A 25,701-nucleotide genomic window follows, 5' to 3' on the forward strand; every position below is an offset into this window, starting at 1 on the left:
AAACTTTGTACACGCAACCTTAGACCCCTTGACCATCACTGATCCAACTGATCACTGATCACTGATCACATTGTATTAGACCACATCCACATGTATCCACTTGTATTTGCTTGTATCGCGACCGATGTATCAAAGGACTGTGAGCAGAACATAACCAAACCGAACTATGTATGTAAATTGCTGGTAAGAATAAAGGCGCTAAACTATTGACACATGTAAAACATGTCAAAAATAACTGGGTACGATACGCACGACGATGGACCAGGTTTCGTTGGTATTAGATTTTGTCAAGAATGCAATAATATGTTATATCCTAAAGAAAACAAAGAAAACAAAGTGCTAATGTACGCGGTAAGTATCATGTATAACTCTTTTTTCTTAAAATTGAAGTGTTATTACGAAAGTTTGCAACTCTATATATTTGTTTCAGTGTAGAAACTGTGATTTCAAGCAGCTAGCTGACAGTAATTGCATTTACGTGAACAAAATTATGCACGAAATCGAGTAAGTATACGAATGAATAGCATTCATTCTTTGTGTGCTTTATTGCAAATTTTACAATTTCAGCGAACTAACGCATATCGTAGCGGATGTTATATCGGATCCTACTTTACCAAGAACAGAGGAACATCCTTGTCCAAAGTGTAACCACAGGGAGGCAGTATTTTTTCAAGCACAGACCAGACGAGCAGAAGAGGAAATGAGGTTATATTATGTGTGTACCAATCAACATTGTTCTCATAGATGGACAGAATAAAACTTCAAGAGTAATTTATACATTTACCAGATTAAATAAATTTTATAGGAAAACAAAAAGAATGTACTTTAACAAAAAAACAAACACAATAAAGCATCAATATTTTATTACACATATTCTTCCTGTGTGGACAAATTTAATTGGAATTAGAATTAAACTAGTAACAATTTTATCGTTCCAATACAGATTCGTTTTATTTAATTTCAATAATCCATAATCGATTCCTGTAAATTTTACCATTTTTTCAAAGGTTATTTGCAATTTGTATTAATGCGCACGCGTATAGGAAATCATTGCATTCATATCTCCAATTCTCGAAGTTATGTTTAAAGTTGATATTCGTTTGCGTATAAAAACGAATATATCACAGGTCCTATTGTTAACCAAAAAAATCACTTAATTTCAAGAATTGAAAGACTAGATAAGAGTTTATGTCGAATAAAGGGTGTATCTCATAATGAGTTTTTCGTTGTCATCGCATCGGATATAGTTTTGCTTAAAGTAGGTTAAAACGTTTAATGGGTGCAGCGCTTACGGCAAAAGTTACAGAAAAAATGGAAAGGTATACAAGAAATTGATTTACCACCAAGTCCATACAGGATCACGCATAATAAATATGGATTTGGCTAGTACTAACGATTGCTAATGATCAAGATTAATTCTAGGTTATCCCTTGTCAAAAATTATTTTAGCTCTCAACGTTCCGATATGCGAGAAAGAAGAGATGAACAGGAACAACCGCATGCGAGCAGCAGTGCGAGACCATTATCAATCGAAGGTCCTCGAAACTCAAACAGTACCGAATCACAAGTGCTTGAACCAATACCAAACCAGCCTAGGCAACCAAGAAATTTGCAAGGACTACTTAGGTTTGCTGCGGAAACAGCCAATTCTCAAGTTCAAGGTCCTACTACCAATGATACTCGATTTAATCCAATGGATGAAGAAGTAATAAATATCATCTATATGCTTATACAAGTATTTAATTATAATATATATATATATATATATATATGTATATATGGACATGTATTTATAGAGACGACAATTTTTGGAAGAAGCATTTTCTTCGTTATGTTGTAATGTGGTGGAAGAATTACAAAAAGGTATTAAAATTTTATCAAATGTAATTGACCTTGGACCAGAGGACGATACATCACAGCATGAAACTGCTTTGGAGAGAATAGCAGATTATGTAGATAATACAGATATTGCCAATGACTTTTATAAAATAGGAGGCTTTTCAATATTTGGTCCATGTTTAAACTCTCCTCATAGCAGCATCAGATGGAGAGCAGCAGATGTAATAGCTGAACTAGCTCAAAATAATCCCTTTTGTCAAGACAGGTTTTTGGAAACTGGTCTGTTTCCGATATTGTTGAACATGATAGATACAGATCCAGCAGAAGCTGCAAGAATCAAAGCCCTGTATGCCGTATCTTGTAAGTAGAGATTTCTTACTACAATAAAAGTCTTAAAAACTTTATTTAAATATAATTCATATTACTATTAAATCTAACTATTTTCTTGACATTCTTCCGCGTATGTATTATATATAGGTATAGTCCGCGAGAATCACATGTCGTTGAAGTATATGGACATAAACGATGGCTATTCCGTTCTTTTGAGAGCTATGCAAAGTTCAGTGAAGAAATTACAAATTAAATCCGCCTTTCTTTTATGCTCTCTTTGTAACAAAGAAAACATAGATGATTTAAAACTCACTTTAGTGAATATGGGGTTGGTTGAACAAGCAACTGGTTTGCTGGCCATTGGCGGTTTACTTCCAGAAATTAGGTATTATTTTTCTACAATTTCATTTTGTTTTAGTGTAATTCTATAAAACTAAACATGATATTCATTGTTTCAGAGACCAGTTGTTGAACATTCTCGACGGCTTAACCAACAATGACTTTCTTCCTGCCTTGAAAGAATGTAGACGACCAGAACTTTACTTAAAATCCACACTGGAACGTTGTATAAAAGATCTTAAAGAAGAGGAAAACTCAGACCAAGTAGATGTATGTTGTCGGCTTTTAAATAAAGTCTTTTCCGAGCAAGACGCAAATGAAGAGAGATAATTCTGGTTTAAAACAGCAATGGCAAGCTCTGTTTTGCTGGATATTGCTATTGATAAATAAAATCACACATATTTTCTGTACATCGTGTATTCCATATTTTGATGATTTATAGGTTAACTACTACACGAATCGATGAGAATAAAACTTTGAATCTATGGCAAACAAAAAATGTCGAAAATAAATATGAAAAAAAATCGTTACCCTACATATCTTGCGTCGTCATTCATAATACGCTATCAATAAAAATGTTACATTGTTGTATATTTACATATACAGTATATCGAATATATCGATGTGATAAAGTATAATAGAAAATTAATGTTTATCCATAGCATTCGATTGTTTCTAATCTAATCGGGTATGTTAATTGAAAAATACATTAATACTGAATCGACTAAACGTAAATGCCATTCTTGTTGGCTATATTAATAGTTTAGTTACATTTCGTTAATTATATCGATCAATATTGCGTGTGTTATTTCGCAAAAATGTATGCAATAAAAAGTGTCGTCATTTGAAATCCTTAAAGAATAATACATTTCAATTAGTTGTTTCTCTAGATATGTTTACATAAAGATTTGTGTAGGTATACGGTGATAAACGAAAACGCATATCATTTTGATGCGTGACTTTTGTACCGTGGTTAAGTTAAAAGTGTTGACGTTAAAGCAAATAAGAAAACGATAGATATGGCCGATGAAAAACTTGTAAATCAAACAGAAGATCAAGAATTAAACGACTTATTGGACAGTAAGCAACAATTTTGTTATACGCTACACTTTCGAATAAATATATTCTAAAAATCTTAACCTTAGATTCAAACACTTACTCTGGAAAGATAGTTACCTTCCTTTTTTCAAACATATTTTTTGAATAATTCACATGATTTATTCGTAAAAATATGAAAGCGAGAATGTATAATTATTTTAAGCTGTTTTACAATAATACGGTGACGATTTACATAACTATTGTTATGTAATTCATAGAAATTTTTGTTTGATCAAGTAATAAATATAAATAAAAAAAGAAAGATTTATAGATAAGATATTATACAACAGCAATGTTTCAGGTGCTTTAAAAGATTTCATTAAAGAACAACAAACAAGTAAAGATGATACCAGCAAAATAGATACTTTTGAATCTACAACAGGAGAGAATAACGTTGAAAATGTAGAGGATGCTTGGACTACAGATTTTATTAAAGGTGCCGCGGAGCAATTCGAAGAGAATCTACAGAATTTAATAAAAAATGGTAAACATGGTTTAGGAACATTGAAATGGAGCTAGTATCACTTGAAAATTTTTTCATTAGGAGCCGACCCCGAACTTGGAGCTTCTTTTCAAAGAGTGGCACAATCACTTGCAAGTGCAATCGCGGATGACAATAACAGCGACAAAGATAGCATGAGTACAGACTTTCAATCTACCATTGCACGAGCATTAAACGATCTGTCGGCAACATCTGAAAATTTACAGGTATGTATATACATATAATCACTCAGGGGTGTGTGAAGCCCTTTTTTAGCTAAATCCTTTAAGTTTTTCTTTTATTTTAAAAGTTATTTATTTTATGAAAATATCATAGAGTGAAGCTGATTTATCTGAAATGTTTCGACAAGTATCTTTGGAAGATGGCCCTGGTACTATTTTGCCATTTATGCAAGGAATGCTGCAACATTTGCTATCAAAGGAAATTTTATATCCGTCGATGAAAGAATTAGTCGATAAGTATCCGGAATGGTTGGAAGAAAAGAAGACAACCATATCGTCCAGTGAGCTGGAAAGGTTTAACAAACAACTACAATTGATGCAACAGGTAAGTCAATAGTAATATTTATAAAAAAGTTATTTTTTCGTGATATTTTATTTAAAAATGCGTAACTAACGGTAACGCGAAACATAAGTTTTTCTATTACTTTAGATATGTTCCGAACTTGAAAAGGAAAAAGACGAAGACACAGAAGAAATTAAAAGAAAACGTTTCGAAATGATAATATCGCTTATGCAAGAAGTGCAAGGATGTGGCCAGTTACCCGAGGAACTTGTAGGAGAACAAACAATGCCTTTTCAAACCGATGCCGAAGGCGATCCTATTATTCCAGCGTTATTTCGTGGCATGGAGTCGCCGCAAAATTGTCGTTTAATGTAAATCAATTTTCATAAGTATTTGATATTTGAGAGAAATTGAGATAATGAATTCGGGATTTGCAATGCGCTGATGTTTTAGTCATGTACAATTGATAAGTGGTGAACTATTGTATTTAATACACTTTATTATTCTCTATACTAGCATCGTCGAAAAAAATTCGTGACTGTAAATAGAAACGGTCTCTCTACGCCTGGTACGCGCGTCGATGAACCATACATGATACATACATCGTATGTATGCGTTATACGATGCATATACATATACATATATATTATATATGCATATATAGATGTACATACATACGCAGATATACATACTATATATGATTTTTATTATTCGTAGAAGGATTTTTTGTCATTCCAGTAGATTGTAACGCGATACAATATAATATACCGTTGATATAGGGTGGGGGTAGGAGGTTAATTACTTTTTAAGTAATTAAATAATTACATCGGATATTTTATTACAGAAAGTATTCTGTAACTACATATAAATATAATAACGTGTTATTTGTATGTTTGTTGGTATTTGCTCGTTACGATTTTTTGTTTTGCTTGTAATATCAGCACAACAGTTTGGTGAAAGATAGTTTGCTATGCCCAACGTAAGAAAAATATTCGTTCTAATTATTGTATCATATTAATTTTAAGTAAATAATTTTATATAATGGTTTGCTTAAAAAATACAAGTTGAGAAACATGATTGGTATGAATTTCAAGATGACGATAACAGAGCATTAAACGCAAAGCGAAGGGCGCTATGCGATTGCGGAACCCTATACAATAGGTTACACGTCTAATATTAATCGTAATTTTGAAACACCTGGATCTATCTGACATTTTCTCGTCGTATCGATATAACTCGTGTCGTATACGTGATAATAACGCGAGTTTTTTTTAATACGACGCCGTTCTAGGATTATCAAGTATACTATCTATTACATTCAATACCATTACATCAAATACCAACTTGGTAATTAAGCGTAATCAATGAATTTTTTTGTACATAGATGTCGCTAATATGATTGGAATTTACGGAGGTGAAAGTGCCTCAACCCCGGGTAATACTTTTCCTTCGAGTAGTTCTAAACTCGCACCACCACCAGTGCTTACGTGGCTTACTTTATCCTCGGTTTTCCATTTAGCAGCACACGTGGCTGTATCACCACCTCCGATTATAGTAATGGTACCTCCCTTTGTTGCCTCCACAACGTTGTCCATTAAACTTTTCGTGCCTTTGCTAAAATTCTCAAATTCAAACACGCCTGCTGGACCGTTCCATACAATAATTTTCGCTCTCTTGACTGGTTCTGCAAATTGAAGAATTTAGATTGAAAGATATTTTTATGCAGTGGTATTCGAACGATCGAAATACGTTCAATAAAATAAAATAAAATAAAGTAATAGGTCAGAGAAAGAATGCCAATACTCACCGCTAAATAATTCTCTTGATTTTGGTCCAACATCAAGGCCCATCCAACCATCAGGTATACCTGTTTCCAAATCAGCAGAACCGACAGCTGCATTTTCGGCAAATTTATCCGCGGTTACAAAATCGACGGGTAAGTGTATTTGGACCTTGTTCTTTTCGGCTTTCGCTAATAACTCGTTAACAATTTTTGCGCCTTCTTCGTCGAATAATGAATTACCGATCTGTTATAAAGAAAATGTTAGACGTTTAATTTATGTTACTGATGAAATGAAACAACGAAACGCTTACCTTCATATTTTTAGCTACTTTTAAGAAAGTATATGCCATTCCACCAGCTATGATCATTTCGTTAACTTTATCCAGTAAATTATTTATTAACTGTATTTTATCTGTAACCTTTGCACCTCCTAGTATTGCCAAGAAAGGTCTTTCAGGATTATCCAGAGCTTTAGCAAAATATTCCAATTCCTTTTTCAAAAGGAAACCACTTGCTCTTATTTCGTACCCTTCACCAAGCATAGAGCTGTGAGCACGATGCGCTGTACCGAATGCATCGTTCACATACACGTCTCCTAGTTTTCTTAACGATTTTCTAAATTCCACAACTTTATCTTTGTCTGCTTTTATCTGTAAAAAAAAAAAAAATTCAAGTTATCATGGAACATACTAGTGGATAAATGTAAATGGATATATTAAGAGAAGGAGCTACGCGAATCACCTACTTTACTTCCATCAGGACCGACTCCTTTGCCTTCTTCTTCTATGTAAAACCTTAAATTTTCAAGCAAAATAATAGTTCCAGGTGCGGGGTTAGCGCAAGCGGCTTCGACCTCTGGTCCAATGCAATCGTTCAAAAATAAAATCTCCTTTCCGAGTAAAGATTTTAATTCATCTGCAACTGGCTTTAAGGTATACTTCATGTCCTTTTTTCCATCGGGTCGGCCCAGATGAGACATTAAAACAACAGACTTGGCTTTCTTTTCAAGAGCATACTTGATCGTGTCCAATGCAGCCACGATTCTCTGGTTATTTGTTATTTTGCCTTCCTTGAGTGGCACATTGAAATCTACCCTGAAATGTCAATGGATACGTAGAAACATTTCTATCCTCATACGAATCACATAATAATTGTTTGTAAGTTGAAGAAAGTAGAAAGTAGAAAACTATGTACCGTATGAGAACACGTTTATCTGTAAGGTCCACTTTATCGATGCTGAGCTTGTTCAACCCCATGATTTTAGATTTTGAATGTACCGTCCTTGTTACTATTTCACTTTCAATTTGTAGTATATCGAGAACGATCCCTAAATGCGATAAACTCTGTGAGGTGTACGACTTGGTCAGAGAATTCTCGTTCTTAACTACCTTCGTAAATCTCGTATCGCCGATACGGTTTGTCTCGTCAAAGTCAAAGCAAGGGCAACGAATGTAGCGACATCTTATAAATTTTCGAGCCGCGCGCATCAAACAGCTGTTCCGTGTGATACGGTACATAGTTGTTGGTTCTGTATGTGCTCTTTATCTAGGTAAAGTCAGCCAGAGTACGCAATTGTACATTCGCGTAATTACGTACGAAAGGGAAGAAATGAAAAACAAATGGAGATCGTATGTTACGAATTTCGAGCTAAAGAACATGGTAGACAAATATGGGTAGAAATGTTTCTACACGAAACGTTTTAACGAGGTATGGTAGGCCAATTTGTTTCTAGAACATTTCTTTCTACATTTTCTATTTCTGGTTGAAATTGATTGTTAGCTGCGCGCGAACTATTCGATGAGGACGGTAAACAAAATACGAAAACAAAGACTGACAATGAATAGGAACGAAGGTAACTGGTGCGCTTTGCATTCGCGTTCGCTCTTTGGTGTGCAGCCAGCCTACAGGCGCTCTACTATTCATTCGTTCACACTTTATTTACGCTAACGTGTAGCGATAAGGGTTTATTAGATTTCTATCGGTGGGAATCCTTCAATCCACAAAATCTTTTACCTTTTCGTAATGTACATACATTTTCGTCTGTTTTCCTCTTAGTATGGTTAAATAAAAATTTGGGTATGCCCAGATTTGAACAGATATGATTTGTCTATGTTCCATAAGCAGTATTCGATCAACGTCTGGTATTCCGGTATTTCGCCTGACCGATGCTATTCTCGATTCTGGCATAGTAGCACAGTCGCACGACCGTTTATTTGCTCCTAAAACTAAGGTGAAATGGTAGGTAGTAGGTAATAGGTAGACGGCTACCGGTAAATGTGAAAAGAGCGTGAAAATTAATTTTTTTTTACGTGTACGTAAGCGATGTCATAACAATTCTTTATCGTATTCGTACTTTTTAATACTATTTTTTTTTTTTTTTTTTAATAGCTGTTCGACCGCGTCGCGTCGCTTTGCGTCGCGTCGTCGACTCGTGCGAATTGTGTGTATGAATCGCTCGAGGCTGCTTTAACCGATGCCGTACCGAAATAACACAACTTTGCTGAACGCGAAGGCGGTATACGCGAAATATAGCCATGTATATTTTCTCACGGAGAATTTCGAGACAATCGCATTTTTAGAACGCGAGACCAATCGCCTCCCACTAGAAAATTTTTAACAAACGTTAACTTTTGATTGATCGCATACCTTCGAATACCTACGTACCTACAATTACCGTAGACGCGTTCTAGCTTTCAGTTTATAATTTCGAACGATATACACGTATAATTACATTCGTGAAAAATTACGTTAGACGCTCGATCGTAACCGATATTCGAATGGAAAGGTAGACAGTTTAAGGTAAACGGTTTAACTATCGGTATTCGAATAAAAATCACATATGAGTAATTCAGGGTAATCGGATGGCAGGAACGTGATAAATGAGAGTCAAGGTCTGGTACGTATGTATGTATGTATATGTATATTACGATAGAATGCAACACAATACAATACAATGTTTTTTGTACGCGAAGAGACAGTGTCCGCGATCGGTTCGATTCAAGACGGCCAGTTAGGAGAGGGAGAGGATCGAGAAGAGAAGGAGGCGATGGAAGAAAAAGGAACACCACGCTAGTGGTGTCAGTCCAATGCCAGTGGAACGCGACGATTCGTGTTCTTCATCTGGCTCGTTCGAGAGAACTTGGGTTACCGGTTCGTTCATCGACTCTTCTCGTTCTTCTTTGGACCGCGGGATAAATTTTACACGATCATCGTTTATAGTGCTCTGCATGGGAGGGACCGTGGAATCGTCCACGGTATTACACCCGTATCGATTCTTTCCGCCTTATCGAACCGTTCGCCCGTTCCTTGTGTTCGATCTCGATCGACGCGCCGATTCACCACCGTCACCACCGCCGTTGTTACCATCACCACCGCCACTGCCATTGCCACCGCCACCGCCACCGCCACCGCCACCGTTATCACAGTCGTCGCCGTAATCATTCTACTTTACGCCAGCTTCGTGTACCCATCTTCTTACTCGGCACCAACTTTTCATTGCCTTTTCTTATCATCCAGTCCCCCTCTTGTTTGGAGCAATGAAATGGTACGTGACGATTATATCTTTCGAGACGTTTAAACTCCACCATTCGATTTCCCACCCTTTCTCACTCTACCCCCCGGGCCCTCTTTTCGCAGTCTTTTTGCGATCACTAATTTTTACCCGGCTCTTCCTTCTCGTATGCGTTCGTAATCTTCGCAAAAACGCCGCATACCGAGTTGTGCATGTATTTTTAAAATTCTGCAAAATGTACATAGACGCATGTATCCCCGGGTTGCAGAGGAATTTCGAATCCGAGAGTCGTCTTCTGATTCGAGAATAATCCACGCGAGTGTTGAAGAATTAGCAGGCAAACACAGCCACTTAGAAAAGTATGTACCTTGGCGCGGTGAAAGATGTTACTTTGCGTATCATATACACATACAGAGTGGGGTCGTTTAAAAATAGACGTTTAAACTTAAATTATGCCCTCTGGCGAATTGAGTTAGTAATTTAAGCATTTCGAAATTTCATTAGCCGTTACTTGTGCTATACGCGAGTCAGTCTTATCGAATATGTCATCGAAAAGCACGACGAGTCATTGTTCGGATCAATACTCGATGCGTTCGATTTAAAATGAAAATACCGTCGCACGTTCAACGTCAACAGGAAACCATTTTTTTTTTAATCTCTCAGATTTAACGGTGTCACGGCCAAAATCATAGCGAACAACAATGCTTACTTTGAAACGTACGTTTCGTTTCGTGAATTTTAACGAATGTTTATTATTTCGTATTTATGAATGAGAAATGTTCGAGTCATCGACCCTGATCGTGTACATATACGTACTCAGGCATGTATCGATACGAATCTATAAGATACGCATCGAGCAGATAGTTTTGAATATAAATATACATGCGTATAGTTGTAGATTGTTTTGAAGTAGGAGCGGGGCTGCAGTCACGGACCTCGCACTTGAACGAGCTTTATTTTTTATGGAATAATACTCGAGGAAAAGATTACTTTCTATCGGCTAATGCTTTTCCGACGAACGAAATAATTCTTGGCAGAAATCTTTCCAAGGAGGACATTGTCGTCAAGGAGTAGGGAATATTTCACGTTACGAGAGAGACAATCTATTAGAATCATTAAAGACGTACCGACTGAGTGTATTATCATGTTGGTTAGGTGTATCTATAATTGTACATGAATACACGCGGGTGTACGTACATATGCGGTAAAATCAAAATGAAAAACACTATACAAAACGTGAGCCGAATTGTAGCGATGTTAAACTTGAATAAATGTGAATGTGTGCGACGTAGACTATATGTTGGATATACGATACGGAAACAGATCTTATTTAGGAAAGCACTACTTCGTTCGACGTGAAAAATGGCCAAGAAACGTGATTAAATCTGAAAAACTAAACAGAGGTAATAGTCGGCTGCCTATCGATGCCTGTCAACCTATCGACTGAACTGACGTTTAGAGTTTAGAGCAGTTTAGAATTTAACTGATTAGACCGTGAAGTATTCGAGATCATAGTACGAAAAGAGAGGAAGGTGAGCATCGATCGAGCATTCAGGTCGCTATCTTGCGGCGATTACAGGCATTACGAGTGTCATGGTACGAAATCGAAAAATGGCCGTTCCATCGGTGTTTGACGTGAAGTAGTACAGCTCCCACGGATGTTTTTCGATACGTCTTATTCGTCGCGAAGAAAGTGAATACGGAGGTAAAACGAGCAGTGGGAATAAAAAGACGTATAAAGTAAAATTCCGAATGATCCAAGTTAACGCGCAACGGAACAAAAACGAAATAGTCGAAAACAGCGGGGTGGGGTGGGGTGGGGTGGGGTGGGGTAGTGTTGGGTAAGAGTGGGGGAGGGTGAGCAAAGAAAAAGCGAGAAAGAATGATGGAATGGTGAGGAGAAGATAGAGTTAAACTAGCTGGAAGGGGAAGGAATAGTGATACGAATACGAATACGAATACGAATACAAAGTACCTGAAGAAAAGGGGAAAAGGAGAGATGCGAACGAAAAGTGCGCGATCGTGACGAAACTTACGCGCTGTCCGACTTGGAGAGAAGAGAGGATCGGATTGTGAAGAAACGCCATCAACGATTAGCAAACGACATTGTTAGTAAAAAAAAATATATTACTTATGTGGATCGATTTTTGGAGTGCGCGCGAGGATTTAGGAAAAACTGCGGCACTATATGGCGAGTAGTTGTTACTACAAGAACTACGATCTACATTCTACAATGAGCATCGAAACGAAACCAACAGAGCAAAGCTCTTTTTTTCCTTTAGCTCTGTGCTTTCTCTGTTGGTTCGATTACTTGGCTCACAGGCTCAGCCTGGTTCGGTTGTGCTCGCGACGATTAACGCGAGTTAGCGCAGTTTAGCGACTCGAAAGTATCCAGGGTGCGAATATTAATAATAAACCCGTGAGGGAAAAGAAAAGCAAATGTGACACTTGGTGGCGGGTCGAACATCGTTTAGCGATAGATAGAGCAGGCTGCAGGCAGTCGTCCCCTTCGTACCAACTGCACCCTCCACTCACGGCTCACACGCAATCATGGCTGCCTAACACAGGGCGCCCAGTATCGACCAATTTCCTACCGTAATACCGCTTTAGGTTAAAAACCTAACCTATCTCTGTCTCAGCTTCGGGTTCGGGGCGTGTCGTTCGTCTCACGTTGACAGCTAGAAAAGCTCGTTCCACCGGACCCTTTTCTAACTTTGTTTACGCCATCGTTGCGTCAATTTTATTTCATCGTCCTTCTGCCTTCGTATCTATCCTGTCTGTATCCTTACTTTACCGTGTCTTTCTTTTCCGTCTATCACTAACGAGAACACGATAGTGGCCTAAACATATACAGAATGCATATAATTCGCCCAATTTTCCACGAGCTCCGTATAAGTGATCGCTCGCGCTTTTCAGGAATCTCGACCATTCTACCAATTTGCTGTCGAGGAATGTAGGCGACGAAAGTACGGACCAGAACAATAATATAACTATGACGAGTGAGGATTTGTTACAGCCTGGCCATGTGGTCAAAGAACGCTGGAAAGTTGTAAGTTAGTTTTATCATTTAATATTTCTTTTTTTTTTTTCTTATATGCCTCTCTTCACGTAAATTTTTTATAAAATCACGTGTCTTTTTATTCGTTTTATCCTCTTTATTTCACAGGTTAGAAAAATAGGAGGCGGTGGATTCGGTGAGATTTATGAAGGCCTAGATTTAATGACGAGGGAACAAGTCGCGTTGAAAGTTGAATCCGCGCGTCAGCCAAAGCAGGTTCTTAAGATGGAAGTCGCAGTATTAAAAAAACTTCAGGGTTTGTTGAAATTTTGTATCGTTAAACAAGGAAACATGGTAAAAACGTGTTGCTTGCTTTATATTGGTATAATCTAACTACGAATCGATCTAAATCGATCCATTTATCGTAGGAAGAGAACACGTGTGCCGTTTCATCGGTTGCGGTCGCAACGATCGATTTAATTATGTTGTGATGCAGTTACAAGGCAAAAATCTTGCAGAGTTACGTCGTGCTCAACCACGAGGTGCTTTTTCCCTCTCCACTACTCTTCGTTTAGGGGTTCAAATTCTCAGGGCGATAGAAAGCATACATCAAGTAGGCTTTCTTCACAGAGACATCAAGCCGGTAAGTTTATTTTCCTTTGCATCAACTCATCTACCAAAAAACGTTAGATTACACGATTAGCGTTACTTACGGTATTTGTTTCATTTTAAAGATTATGTCTTCATCAAGGTACGATTTGTTATTACAATTCTTACCACGATACAAGACGCGTCCACCGTTTAATAGCGGACATTGACACTGTATAAAGATAGCATTCGCAATTAATCGCGTAACTGTTAACGGCTCGTTTCAGAGACGATATTATATTTCCAGTCAAATTTTTCAATCGGACGACTTCCGCAGAATTCGAGGCTAGTATACATGTTAGACTTTGGTCTAGCTCGTCAATTTACGACAGGCACCGGTGAAGTTCGGCCACCTCGCAGTGCAGCAGGATTCAGGGGTACCGTCCGGTATGCGTCCGTGAATGCGCACAAAAACAAAGAAATGGGCAGGCACGATGATTTGTGGTCGCTATTTTATATGCTAGTAGAATTTGTCAACGGACAACTTCCGTGGCGGAAAATAAAGGATAAGGAGCAGGTAAATCCAACGTATAGCGATCGAATACAAATGTCGTTGAAACAATATAATACGTCTTGGTAATTCTCCTTGACGCAGGTGGGTCTCATGAAAGAGAAGTACGATCATCGCTTACTCTTGAAACATCTTCCATCGGATCTTCGAGTTTTTTTGGAACACATTCAGGTACGAAGAAAATCTCTTTAATCGATCGATACGAGCAGCTAGTCGATTCTCTTTTGATTGTTCTTTCTCAGAGTTTGGAATACGCGGATAAACCGGACTATGCGATGCTAGCTGGCTTATTCGAACGGTGCATGAAACGTAGAGGCGTGAAAACGAACGACCCTTACGATTGGGAAAGACCATTGATGGCCAACGAAAGTTTACCAACTACGAGATCTTTGCCTACGGTTACCGTACCTCCGGTCTTGACCACAGCGACCACAATCAATCAACCACCGACTACACCAAACGTTGACACAAACAATCAAGAAAACGTCGAACCCGACAACAGAAAGGAGTTAGATGTAAGACAAGATAACGCTAACAGTGCACAGGACCGAGATTGCGTAGACATTACTTGTTGGAGTATACTGGACGTATTATAACGTATCTAGAACAACCGGTTATTTTGGACTGTTACTTTGTTTATTTTTCAGGCACAAATGGATTACGAAAGTATGTGCAGGAGAAATAAACAACGCGGGGTGGAAGGATCCGCGGTGCCGTTTACGTCAGCTATCAGCAATCACGGTCGAGATAAGAACTGTAACGCTACGATACCTACGATGGACAATACTCATCAGCAAACAGGACAGCAAACTGTTCTTCCGCCGACGGCTCAAGGTTACCATACTACTACTACTACCACCGTATTTAAATCTTTGGCCTTCCGTCTTTTACCTGTTGTTTCTATTCTCTATTTTGATTTATAGGTTCACCGAAAAAGCGGCGTGCCGTTTCGATGGCTGCAGAACCACAAACGGGTGTGGTGACATCGGAAAAGCCGGTCGACAACGAAGGAGACGCATTGATGGCGTCTGCTCGTTCCGCTTCCGAAGTTCCCCGCAATAAAATTGGCGCGAATGCTGCAGCGCCGTTAAGAAAATCAGCCAGCGGCGCAACATTCGCTCGATTACGGGTAACGCCTGCTCCGGACACGACACCTGGTGAACCACCTAGTCCTCGAGTGCAGACCGAAGTCGACGCTTCGTATTGTTCCTACGACGTTACCAATCAAAAATACGTTGGCAATCAAAGCCCTGTACGTGCGAAAACTGGATTTCTTCGATCGAATCAGTTTAGAATAATTTCGTTGGAAAAATGGTTTTTATCTCATAACAGGTCACGGAACAAAGAGAACCACTGAAAAGAGAACCACGAAGAAGGACAGACGGCCGGCAGCAAGCAAGAGCTAGCCGTGCTGCGATAAAAGACTGCTCCATCACCCAATTTGCGCAGATAGATGACGACAACGTATCGGCGTTGCAACAAGTAACCAAAGGCGGTGGTGGCTTGACATTGGCCTCTCAGTGGAAATCGCAGTTCGATGACTCCGAAGAGACCGACAACGAATGGAAAGGAGAAAATTTACAGAGCCCCGAGCACAAAGGTGCCAACTTGCCAGCTATAGTTCCACAGGTAAATATGTGATATCTTAAATAATAGCGTATTACCATCGTCTTCATCCGGAACAAATGGTATCGATGAGTATCGTTTCGAGGAGAAATAGCTGGACCAGAACGTTCGGAAAACAAATTTCAATCATCTATAGTAATAACAGTCCAAAACTACGCGATCCAAATTTCTTTCGTGAATTTCTCTCTCCTTCTCTCTTCTCCTGCCAAACTGTTCGAATGCATCAAAAAAATACAAAAGTCCTGTAAAATTATATAACGATTGCCACTAGATGCATTGGAACAATTGGGAAAAGGGGTTGGAAAATGTCGACGGGTTCGTGTAATAAGATACCGAGATGAAGGAATAGGGACCACCGTAATGTACAGTGTGTCTGAAAATTATGGGAGAAACCGAAACATGGAAATTTTTCATGCGTAAACAGTAAAAATTTACTGTTTAAAAAATGGTAAATAAGTTTTTAATGTTTTTTTTTCCGTGAGAAATTTGCATGTTTCGACGTATTCGATTCGATTTTATATAATATTAACCTTTTCGTATATGTACATGCGCGCGCGCATGTGTCTGTGTATGTAATAAATTAAAAAATTTGCACGAATCGTCTGAAATGCAGGAAACTCATAAATATGTTTGATATTCTAGCCACATCTGGCCAGTATCGATGTCCTCGTTTGATGCGCCTGTTACCTGCCACAGAACCAAATCGACCTCCTTATCTATCGTCGCCGCAAACTTTATATATTTTTCTATATTCTGTATTGGTATTTTTCCCCATTGTTTGGCTCTTTACTCTGTGAAATGTTTACTTTTTGAGTTTCGAGTAGAAATTAATTCTAGATTGCCTCCTAAAGTAACGAAACGTGATCTGAAAAAGTCTGAAATAGTTGTCGAAGCGCATATGTTTTTAGGTAACGTGGTTCTTTCGGTTTACGTAAACCGCATAGCGATTCGAAATGCAATATACGCTTTATGCTGTATAAGAATAATACGAGGAGAGACGCGAACGAATCCGAAAAATTGTGTAACGTGTGTACGGTGATTAAGTTTTTCGTCAATTTTCATATATCTTTCCATTTGCGTTGATCGGCGAACCCTTAAATAGAATACAGAATGTTTGTTTTGTACAAAATTTCTATATACAGTCGACAGTTGTCAGTGATGCTGTGACTACCGCATCTTCAGTGCCTGCTTCTATCGACGCGAAAACAGTGGTGGTTCAGTCTGCCGCGTCGGTTGTGTCTCATCAGCATTCACTAATACCGACCGCCCTATCTCGAATAAGCGAAGATTCTCCAAAACCTACGGCTCTTCACAGATGTTTAAACATTGCCGGTATCGAGAAATATCCAGAACTTCAGGGAGCACTGCCACGCGCATGGAGCGTTCCAGCGTTGGCGCCGCATGTTCGTGGTTATCTCGAAGCACCGTTGGTTCGTAGATTTCATTCGTAATGTTCATATTTCAGCCGTGAGATATATATACCAAACGACGACGAACGTATCGAATTGACTTGGTTTCAAGAAGTTTTACGCCGTAATAGTTTGCATTTTTATTAATAGGTTCAACAAGCGGCGTTCGACGATTTGTTGTACGAAGTCGATGTCATGAGAAATATCGCTACGCGTTACGATGAACCGAGACAAAGTCCTCCGCCACGGCGAGCAAGCGTACCAGCGGTTGCTTTCTCACCGCCTAACACGATGCCTAGTACGCCCGGGGGGGAAGAAGAAGAAGAAGCAGTAGCAGGAAGGTTGGAGATAAGGGTAGTCGATGCGACAGGTGGCGCTACCGTTGTTCAAACCACCGCTGATAGAGAACCGTTACAAAGTAAGCGTACAGAGTATTTAAAATATTGGCGTACTCGCGGATTCCTCTCTTCGTATTTTCGCTTGTCTTCGTCTTGTAATCGTCGTCTATTCGTTCGAAACGAAAGGTTTCCGCTAATCAAGGACATGATTTCGTATTTCGACTTTTCATTCGAAAACTGTACGATAACGAACAATACTGATCTGATTCGACAGGAAAAATGACAAACGGTACAGCGGATAGTCTAGCTAGTCCTAATCCAGGACCGGAGGAACCATCGATATACGATGATGCCATTGAAAATCGGGTAGCCGTCGATGCTGCCGTGCATAAGGAGAACAGTACTATCACTGCCTCGACCACTATACCGAATATAGTACAGCTTCGTGAATTTAAGGACAATAAAGAAAAGGAAACTCCGTGTAGGACCTATAACACTGTCAGTAAAATACCGATTCCGGTTAAAAGTCCTAGATGTTCGCTATCAGAGTCCACTCCAGAAACGAATACTCAGAATACCAGGACATGCTTGGGAAACGAAATAGAAAAATCGTCCACACCCGCGGCTATAACCAGGGAAAAAGATGCTAGTTAGTAAGATTTTTTTTAGCTTAAACAATAACATTACGATTCTCTCTGGAATCCTCGTGTGACGTTTAACATTGTACATTTCTGTTTAACGAGTTTCATAAATTCAATTTTTTTTTTTCGAATCGATGAAATTCAAGTGAATTAGAAGAGTATGTGCAACACACACACACACACACACACCAAATTTTCGAATACAAATTTTTCGCTATAAATATCAACTTAATACAATACTATAGAAGAATTCCAGGTCATTCGATTAACTTTATTTTTCTTTTCGATTCGCACACAATCATTATTTAATAAAAGATATGCGTATAATTGTACGGTTCTATCCGATGAGAAAAAAAACAAAGAAGGGCGGAAGAAACGAAAAGGAAGATCTGCGCTTCGTTAATAGTATTTGTTTTGGAAGCTGATTTCTCGCGATTAATACAAAGTATAGCTTCGTAGCGATACTAACATTGCCAAATTTTAGCTATCAAAGGCAAACCCTTGACAGTGCATTGGGAGGCCCGGGAACTACGACGCTGCGCAACTTTGCCTGACGCACGACCGACCTTTTCACCTCTAATGTCGGCTAACTTGACGGAAGATGAGAATTTAACTGGATGCACTCCTGCATTACGTCGCCGAAGACAAAGCGAGAAATACGTAACGGATGCTAGTCAACTAAATTTACGGTTCCAAAGACCGCAACACAGAATCAGGCCGAATTCCGAAGTACTGTCCAGATGTTCTCCTAGAGGCGTGCCTTCGCATCTATTGGGAGAAGCCGCTAAACGAACCGAAGAGAGCAGCGATAACGATTCCGATAGCAGTAGCCCGCCGAATGCTCAACCTCCGCCACCTCCCACCTCCTTGCCGCCTCATGTTGCAGAAAATAATGCTAGGTAAATAGCCTTTTTATAATATTATGTTATACATACTACACACATTCAGACATCCTACGAACACTTACGGACACCTAGAAAGAGAGGAGAGAACCTTTTTTATATTCCAATCGAGATCAATTTATTCTAACGTGCCAACGAGTGCACCAATCGAATCGTTATCGTTACGATTACAGATGCCGTAGATTTCGACCCATACCAGATACAACAATAGCTAGCAGAGAATCGTGAGGTACGCCACTTATGGAAAGGAAACCAAGTGTTTGTTTAGATTACGATCATCGCAGCTTCGTAATCTGCTCGTTCGATACTTACTACTTCTTTCTACGTAGGTGAAAGAAAGTATCAGTTTATCGGCGATCAAGTGTAAACCATATAAAACTTGTTGAAACTTTCAAACTTATCAAAAACCTTGATACGTGGGGAACCTTTGTTTTCTTGAATAGAGCAATTTCGATTGTTCAAAGATATTACAGATTTAGGAAAAGTTACTACGACTTTATAATTACGATACATTTTCATCATTTTTCTGCATATTGTATTTTAGAAATATTTCCGATCCAGTTCATTCGTCCGCTTATTATTTATTTTCGTTACAAAGCTATCGTAAAGCGATGGTCACATAAATTGATGGTACTTGAAAGATTACACTTTCTAATCTATAAACGATATGCGTTTGTTGATCCGACAAATATTGATGCGTAAATCGTGTACGTTAACAATTGCAGCTACGATACACAATTGAGGCGGCTCGGTTGTAGAATAATTGTCAGGGAGATTTTGTTTATAGCAAGAAAGTTTTTAGTATGTTTTCGTTTGTTTCTTCTTCCTCGTCTTCTTTCATTTTTTGTCAATCGATTATGATGTTATCTTCGTCGGTTACTCGCTCGATCGAAGTAGAGCAATTTCGTATACAAATTCAAATTGTCGACAATAGATATTGTATTCCATTTAGAGTTTTGAACACGAGTCATAGGCGAGAATTATCTTTAATCGGAGTGCTCGACTAAATAGATCTCTTTGAAAAACCACCGTCATAGTTGAGAAATATTGTTCAGCAACAATATCAGCAATGGCAACGACGAAAGTCGTAACGATAAAAGCAACAGTTGCATTATTAACGGTAAATCACGTATCGCGTGATAGGGAATCGCTTGTATTAAAGCGACGAGAGAAAAAAGAAAAGATGAATCCAGTTAAAATGAGAAAATACGTTTTATTTACGCGTGCAACTCTCCAATCGATTTAAGACGTTTATTGTCATCGAGTTCTATGCGACGAAACAAGGTGCGAATGAATAAGTACTTGAAAAAGTTCTAGTTAGGTAATATATTGTATAATTAACGCGTATCTGTCTTGCACTTACCGGTAACGTGATTTTTCCAAACAGTTACGAATCCGCAGTCGAAAGAAAACCTAGTGATGCATAAAACTAGTCAAATAGAATCCTTTAGTATTCTATTATCGAAACCAAATTTCCGCATAGAGTTATACATATTGTACTTGTACAAAGTAGTTAAGGTTTTATTTTGTGCAATGGTCGAAAATAACATTAACGATGCGATGAAATAGCTTTAAGTCGGAGTCGGAAACTTTATTTTGCGACATAAAATATGTGCAAACTATCCGAACGAAAAATACCAAATTACCGTAAATATATGAGCAACTGTACGGATTGGTATGAATGAGTCCATAAGATTGGTATGAATTTCTGTACGTATATACGCTTTCCCGTATATTCCTACACGATCCTCGAACGCTCGTTTGAGATTACGCAAAACTTTATGTGCAAACATACATAAATTATAAAGCTATTATGAAAAAGTGAAAACAATGAACATTGTGTAAATCGATAATGGATCTGTAATCGAAGATCATATGTACGTTTGAATGTAAACAAACACGCATAATACAGCTCATTGGACGTATCTCTTATTTAGATTTGTAATCGAAACGCATCGTAGCATACTTATACGACTCACTTTGAAAGTTCACACCTTCATGAAAATAAAGAAAAAGTGTTTTGTTTTCGAAAGCATGGAACAAGAGATTATTAACATAAACATGCCGACTGTTATATCATTCGTCGCATTACAGTTTTTACTAAATTCGAATAATACGAGTTTACCGCGGCAACTCGTGCGCACACATTCGTGCACGCCCACAACGATTGACTCTCGCCTGACAATCGCTGTTTGTTTCACTGATACTGACTACGCAACTGACGGTGCTCTCGCTGCTCGCTGCTCGTATCCTCGGTATACTAAAGTCACTAAATAAAGTATCTAGTGCCTTTATGCTAATTGCATTCATCGAAAGAACGATCTATTCTCGGTGGACGCAGTATAGAATTATACATTTTCGGCAATACAAACCCACCATTGTTTGTCGTTAGGTGTCATTGTTCGTGCGATAAACCAGACGCGAGTAAGCACGAGTGAGTACGACACACGTTATGTCCGCGTCTTTGTATAAATACTGATATCGTGGTATAGCGATAGCACTAGCTTCAACCAGCCTGTCTCAGTGTCGTGTAGTCATGTTATAGTTTATAACGGTCTCTTTAGGTGTAGGTACCTCGTTTGGTTACGTCCAAGTGTGCAAAAGGAACTGTACCAAGTACTTTTTGTATTGGTCAGCGCCACATGAAAATGCAACCAATCAAATTTACTCGCAATTCTGGATAATAGGCGTCACTTGCCCTAGTCTATTTGATTAAATTTAGACTCCGTCCGTATAATCCTATTTTTATGGTAGGTATCGGTAATTTCGTATCATTTCGTACTTTTAGACCGGAATACAATGGAGGACAGTGAGATAGCCAAGAGACAAATTATTAGTATATAGTATGCAGTCAAGTGACTAGTTGACTAGCTACGACCGGCTGCGACAGGAACCAAGGAATTAACTGTAACTCCATTGCGTTCGTTCGCGTTCGCAGCCTTTTATATTCATTTTGTGATTTTGTCACGCTGGTCATCTCATGCCGTCAGTATAAGCATTACTTATAATTACTACTATCGCTTAGCATTATTAATCGTATATTATTCATCGGAATAAAAACAATTATTAACGCGAAAATGCTCTCATAGGAACTGTATCGTCAATTTTGACTTTTCATGGGTTGAAATTTCAGTTACAGTTAGAATTCCCGCAATGCTCGCAAATCTTTAATCAATCCCTCTGCTATCGTCGATATAGAGATATTTTGTGAAACCACATGAAACAGATTATGTAAGTACGGTACATGTTGTCTAAGCTTTGTTAGAAATTCAAAAGCACGAGTCCATCAAGAATACGTTACGGTATGTAAAGCGACGCTAACCTAACTTTCGTGTGATCATGTTGGATTTCATTTGTGATAATTTCTGTAGAATACCAAATAAAATGTAAAAACATAGGGTACGAAAGGCTGAAAAGCCATTTAATAAGGTTAAATTTATTTACGAAATCCTATATAGATATTTTATTATTGTCCTCGATGCCAATGAGACAAATTCTAAAAAGGAAAGAAACTGGAGCGAATACGCATTCATCGTACTTTGATTTCAGACGATGTGGCCACTGTTGGGTAGAGTTTTAGGTAGATTTGGCAATTACATACAACTTCCTATTGTTTGTGTCATTGGCTATTTGGGGTATCGTATAGAAGGAGTGCTATCCAATCGTTACACACCCATGACTGCACCGATAAAACAACAACGCGAAGAAAGACTATTGGAGGACATAGATTCTACATCAGTCAAGAAAGGACACCATCCACTGGAAGTGAATCTTCCTCCGTCATTATCCGTGTAAATGCACCTGTGTTTTGGTTAAAGACTAGGGTAAATTACAAACAAAATGCTACAACGTAGAATCAAAAATGTAATTTTATAATAGACTGTAGGTTAAAATAGATTACATCAATTATTATACATTTTGCCTATATGCTGATGGAAAGATAATTTCCAAGAATACACATGCTTCATTCAGTGTAGTATACCAAGTTTGTAAATAACAATATGGTGATACGTTTGCCCAGGTTCAACTATACTATTAGGAAAATTCTCCTGCAAAATTTAAGATAAAAAATCAATCGTCGTTAAAATAATGTAACCATATTCAACGTAGTTTACGTACGATACGATATTTTGATACTTACATGATTGACCGCATCTGGATAATTTTGTGTTTCTAAACACAATGCTCCATGCTTAAAATACTTTGTTCCATTTTTTCCTTGAATACCGATACCGTCTCTTTCAGGTAGAAAATTTGCCGTATAAAATTGTACTCCAGGTTGATTGGAATAAACCTCCAAATACCTTCCAGAGGTGGGGTGCACGACTCTAGCAACAAATTGTTTCTCATTCGCAGTCTCCGTCGGTAGACAGAAATTATAATCGTAACCACCGCCTGGTACTTTATCTATGACATCTCCTAGTGTAGTCAAATTTCTCAAATCCATTACGGTATTCTCGACCGAGCGAATTTCACCGGTAGGAATGCTCTCCGTATCGGTAACCGTCCAACGATCCGCATTCAACGTAATTTTATGTTTGTACAGTTCGGTTGCGTTGCTTTCCTGTATCATACACATATTTCGCGTATTGTTAAAATTGAGCAATGAAAATAATTAGCGTAAAAATTATGGTAAAGATTAATTTACGCACATGACCAGCTAGATTAAAATAACTGTGATTAGTCAAGTTGATCGGAGTAGGTTTGGTAACGACGACTTTCATGTCGATACGCAATTCTCCGTCGGCAGTTAACTTAAAACTGACCGAAGCCGCAGCGACACCGGGAAAACCTTCGTCGCCGTCTTCGCTTATTAACGACAATACAAGGGAATTGTTTTCAATCGTGGAGTTCCATATTTTCGAGCTCCAACCATTGAAGCCACCGTGCAGAGTGTTCTCTCCTGCGTTTTTCGCTAAACTATATTTTTTTCCGTTCAAAGTAAACGCTGCTTTGCCAATACGATTTGCGACTCGTCCGACCGTTGCACCGAAGTACGGATTAGTCGAAGACGAATACTCTGTGAAAATATTATGTATTTAATGAATGGGTTACTTTGAACGATCCAGATTTGTCGGGTCCTTGAAACGACGATACTTTTACCTTCAACATTATCGAAGCCTAGAACGATATCTGTTATTCTACCCTGTTTGTCAGGTGTTCGGATGGACGTTATTGTTGCACCGTATGTTACGACATCCACTTCTTGACCTGCATCGTTCTTTAACGTGTACTTTTTTATCGTTACTCCGTCGATAGATCCCCATTCCGTAACAGTTATTAACTTTTCACAGCTCGAATCCATGAACGACCTGAATAATATTAAATTAAATAGATTAGATCTATATAAAATTGCGAATCTTACACATTATTTCTCGATTAAACGAAATATTAGCGAGGTTAGATGCACACACAATTTCAGTTGAATATGTAAAGGAAAATGAGCGTATGGTCGTATCGGCAAGCTTACGATTAATTGTGAGTTGATATATGGCTCGTTGTAAACGTCAAGTACCATCGTATCAATGTCAATACGTGTGTCATGTTATCGCGTGATTCGACAGTGTGCGTTCAGTTCCCACAAGCCATGTTAACGTCTATTTACTATTTCCTCTAATTAATTGCACATTACAAAAGTGGAATAGTTTCTGTTAATTGAGATCGGTTTATTACACGTTTTCTCCTATTACTTATCTTTCTATACCTAAAGTAAACGTCACCTAACCTTACCCAAGTAAACAAAAACTTATTATCGCTATGTAATCAAAGAACTGCATATTGACGTGATGTAGCAGACAACTCAATTGAAAATGAAAGTCGCAATATCCTATCCTGTCCTTTTTAATAGCTGTAGCTGCACTCCTATACATATGTATAGTACGTGTGTACTACATATCCTTTTATGCGCGATAATTGGTTTTACTGTTTATCGAATCATTAGGTATGTAAATTGTTGAAAACAGAACTGTATCAATATTTTGCATTAATCAAGTTGATATGCACGGTATATAGGAGATATACATAGATGATAGGTTTTGTATATGTAAATATATTGTATATACATGCATACTTGTTTATTTGGGAAAAGACGTAATAACATTGAAAACAAGAACAGACGAACCGGTTTACGCAAAATAAATTCATTAGATGGTATCGTTCTTTGTAATTTTTATATAGTGTAGTCGGTATTTATGAGAGGAAAGTGGGAGTTATCTAATCTCTGTTATCCACTACGCGAAATACCAATCACAGCATGTTCACGATATCATCGCGCTGCTAATTTCCTCCATCTACATGATCTTAAAATTTTCCAAGCAAAGTATTTCTTTCGATGAATAAATTTCGTCTCGTAATTTGTTCGTTGTAATTGTTCTTGTTCGTTCGGCAGGAGACAGAACGAATTCGACAAAAAAAGAAAAGTTCGAACGACTGGAACAAATTAAAGGATAGCATTGTTTTTTTAATATCTCCATTTATTATTAATATCTCCATTAATTATTAATAACTCGATACTGTAGTTCGTTGTTGATGATCTCGTTAAGTTGGTACTTGATATCGTACATATACTTTCGTGTTTTGTACTCGTAGAGCTTTTGGAAATATACGTAATTCTGAAAAACGATTAAGCGTCTGGACCACGAGATTAGTTTCCTAGAAATGTAAAGAATTTCTATCGATGCGTCATCGCTGTACGTACACATGTATACATACATAAGGTGCAT

General features: G+C 38.2%; 7 protein-coding genes across 18 annotated transcripts; 5 read left to right on the forward strand and 2 right to left on the reverse strand.

Annotated features, from left to right (window-relative positions):
• Positions 1-58: 58 nt before the first annotated feature.
• LOC128872637 (DNA-directed RNA polymerase II subunit RPB9) lies at positions 59-869 on the forward strand. Its single transcript, XM_054115516.1, has 3 exons — positions 59-351; positions 431-504; positions 568-869. Exons 1-3 carry the CDS (start codon positions 223-225, stop codon positions 755-757), a joined length of 393 nt encoding a protein of 130 aa, XP_053971491.1. The 5' UTR covers positions 59-222; the 3' UTR covers positions 758-869.
• A 151-nt stretch (positions 870-1,020) lies between these two features.
• Positions 1,021-3,045, forward strand: LOC128872629 (hsp70-binding protein 1). 2 transcript variants are annotated; one of them, XM_054115505.1, is made up of 5 exons: positions 1,021-1,319; positions 1,423-1,705; positions 1,797-2,199; positions 2,317-2,554; positions 2,628-3,045. In XM_054115505.1, the coding sequence occupies exons 1-5, from the start codon at positions 1,276-1,278 to the stop codon at positions 2,836-2,838; spliced, it is 1,179 nt and encodes a 392-aa protein (XP_053971480.1). In that variant the 5' UTR covers positions 1,021-1,275; the 3' UTR covers positions 2,839-3,045. The 2 variants fall into 2 exon arrangements, with proteins under 2 accessions (XP_053971480.1, XP_053971481.1); XM_054115506.1 differs by having other exon boundaries at positions 1,450-1,705.
• A 144-nt stretch (positions 3,046-3,189) lies between these two features.
• Positions 3,190-5,122, forward strand: LOC128872634 (peroxisomal biogenesis factor 19). Its single transcript, XM_054115513.1, has 5 exons — positions 3,190-3,588; positions 3,908-4,090; positions 4,151-4,314; positions 4,424-4,654; positions 4,760-5,122. The coding sequence occupies exons 1-5, from the start codon at positions 3,528-3,530 to the stop codon at positions 4,985-4,987; spliced, it is 867 nt and encodes a 288-aa protein (XP_053971488.1). The 5' UTR covers positions 3,190-3,527; the 3' UTR covers positions 4,988-5,122.
• A 303-nt stretch (positions 5,123-5,425) lies between these two features.
• On the reverse strand, positions 5,426-7,806 carry LOC128872625 (phosphoglycerate kinase). The gene is made up of 5 exons (XM_054115496.1): positions 7,590-7,806; positions 7,141-7,489; positions 6,707-7,045; positions 6,420-6,639; positions 5,426-6,296 (listed from the first exon to the last, which is right to left on the reverse strand). Exons 1-5 carry the CDS (start codon positions 7,649-7,651, stop codon positions 6,019-6,021), a joined length of 1,248 nt encoding a protein of 415 aa, XP_053971471.1. The 5' UTR covers positions 7,652-7,806; the 3' UTR covers positions 5,426-6,018.
• Positions 7,807-7,991: 185 nt separating this feature from the next.
• On the forward strand, positions 7,992-20,911 carry LOC128872618 (uncharacterized). 3 transcript variants are annotated; one of them, XM_054115484.1, is made up of 15 exons: positions 7,992-9,939; positions 12,823-12,955; positions 13,073-13,220; positions 13,333-13,547; positions 13,800-14,069; positions 14,148-14,234; positions 14,306-14,578; positions 14,711-14,897; positions 14,987-15,315; positions 15,396-15,692; positions 16,832-17,119; positions 17,249-17,516; positions 17,711-18,085; positions 18,562-18,976; positions 19,153-20,911. In XM_054115484.1, the coding sequence occupies exons 1-15, from the start codon at positions 9,932-9,934 to the stop codon at positions 19,205-19,207; spliced, it is 3,348 nt and encodes a 1,115-aa protein (XP_053971459.1). In that variant the 5' UTR covers positions 7,992-9,931; the 3' UTR covers positions 19,208-20,911. The 3 variants fall into 3 exon arrangements, with proteins under 3 accessions (XP_053971459.1, XP_053971461.1, XP_053971460.1); XM_054115486.1 differs by lacking the exon at positions 7,992-9,939 and adding an exon at positions 11,588-11,611; XM_054115485.1 differs by lacking the exon at positions 7,992-9,939 and adding an exon at positions 11,753-12,014.
• Positions 20,912-21,163: 252 nt separating this feature from the next.
• Positions 21,164-23,368, forward strand: LOC128872639 (uncharacterized). 7 transcript variants are annotated; one of them, XM_054115519.1, is made up of 3 exons: positions 21,164-21,729; positions 22,529-22,770; positions 23,225-23,368. In XM_054115519.1, the coding sequence occupies exons 1-3, from the start codon at positions 21,727-21,729 to the stop codon at positions 23,226-23,228; spliced, it is 249 nt and encodes an 82-aa protein (XP_053971494.1). In that variant the 5' UTR covers positions 21,164-21,726; the 3' UTR covers positions 23,229-23,368. The 7 variants fall into 7 exon arrangements, with proteins under 7 accessions (XP_053971494.1, XP_053971493.1, XP_053971499.1 ...); XM_054115518.1 differs by having other exon boundaries at positions 22,529-22,803; positions 23,225-23,361; XM_054115524.1 differs by lacking the exon at positions 23,225-23,368 and adding an exon at positions 22,113-22,210 and having other exon boundaries at positions 22,529-22,958.
• Positions 22,831-25,431, reverse strand: LOC128872628 (galactose mutarotase-like). 3 transcript variants are annotated; one of them, XM_054115502.1, is made up of 5 exons: positions 24,710-25,431; positions 24,083-24,291; positions 23,632-23,999; positions 23,121-23,543; positions 22,831-23,028 (listed from the first exon to the last, which is right to left on the reverse strand). In XM_054115502.1, exons 1-5 carry the CDS (start codon positions 24,847-24,849, stop codon positions 22,948-22,950), a joined length of 1,221 nt encoding a protein of 406 aa, XP_053971477.1. In that variant the 5' UTR covers positions 24,850-25,431; the 3' UTR covers positions 22,831-22,947. The 3 variants fall into 3 exon arrangements, with proteins under 3 accessions (XP_053971477.1, XP_053971478.1, XP_053971479.1); XM_054115503.1 differs by lacking the exon at positions 24,710-25,431 and adding an exon at positions 24,394-24,703; XM_054115504.1 differs by lacking the exon at positions 24,710-25,431 and adding an exon at positions 24,450-24,702.
• Between the last annotated feature and the right edge of the window lie 270 nt (positions 25,432-25,701).

This window comes from Hylaeus volcanicus, chromosome 2, assembly GCF_026283585.1.
Source record: "Hylaeus volcanicus isolate JK05 chromosome 2, UHH_iyHylVolc1.0_haploid, whole genome shotgun sequence".
In the NCBI taxonomy this organism is placed as follows: domain Eukaryota; kingdom Metazoa; phylum Arthropoda; class Insecta; order Hymenoptera; family Colletidae; genus Hylaeus; species Hylaeus volcanicus.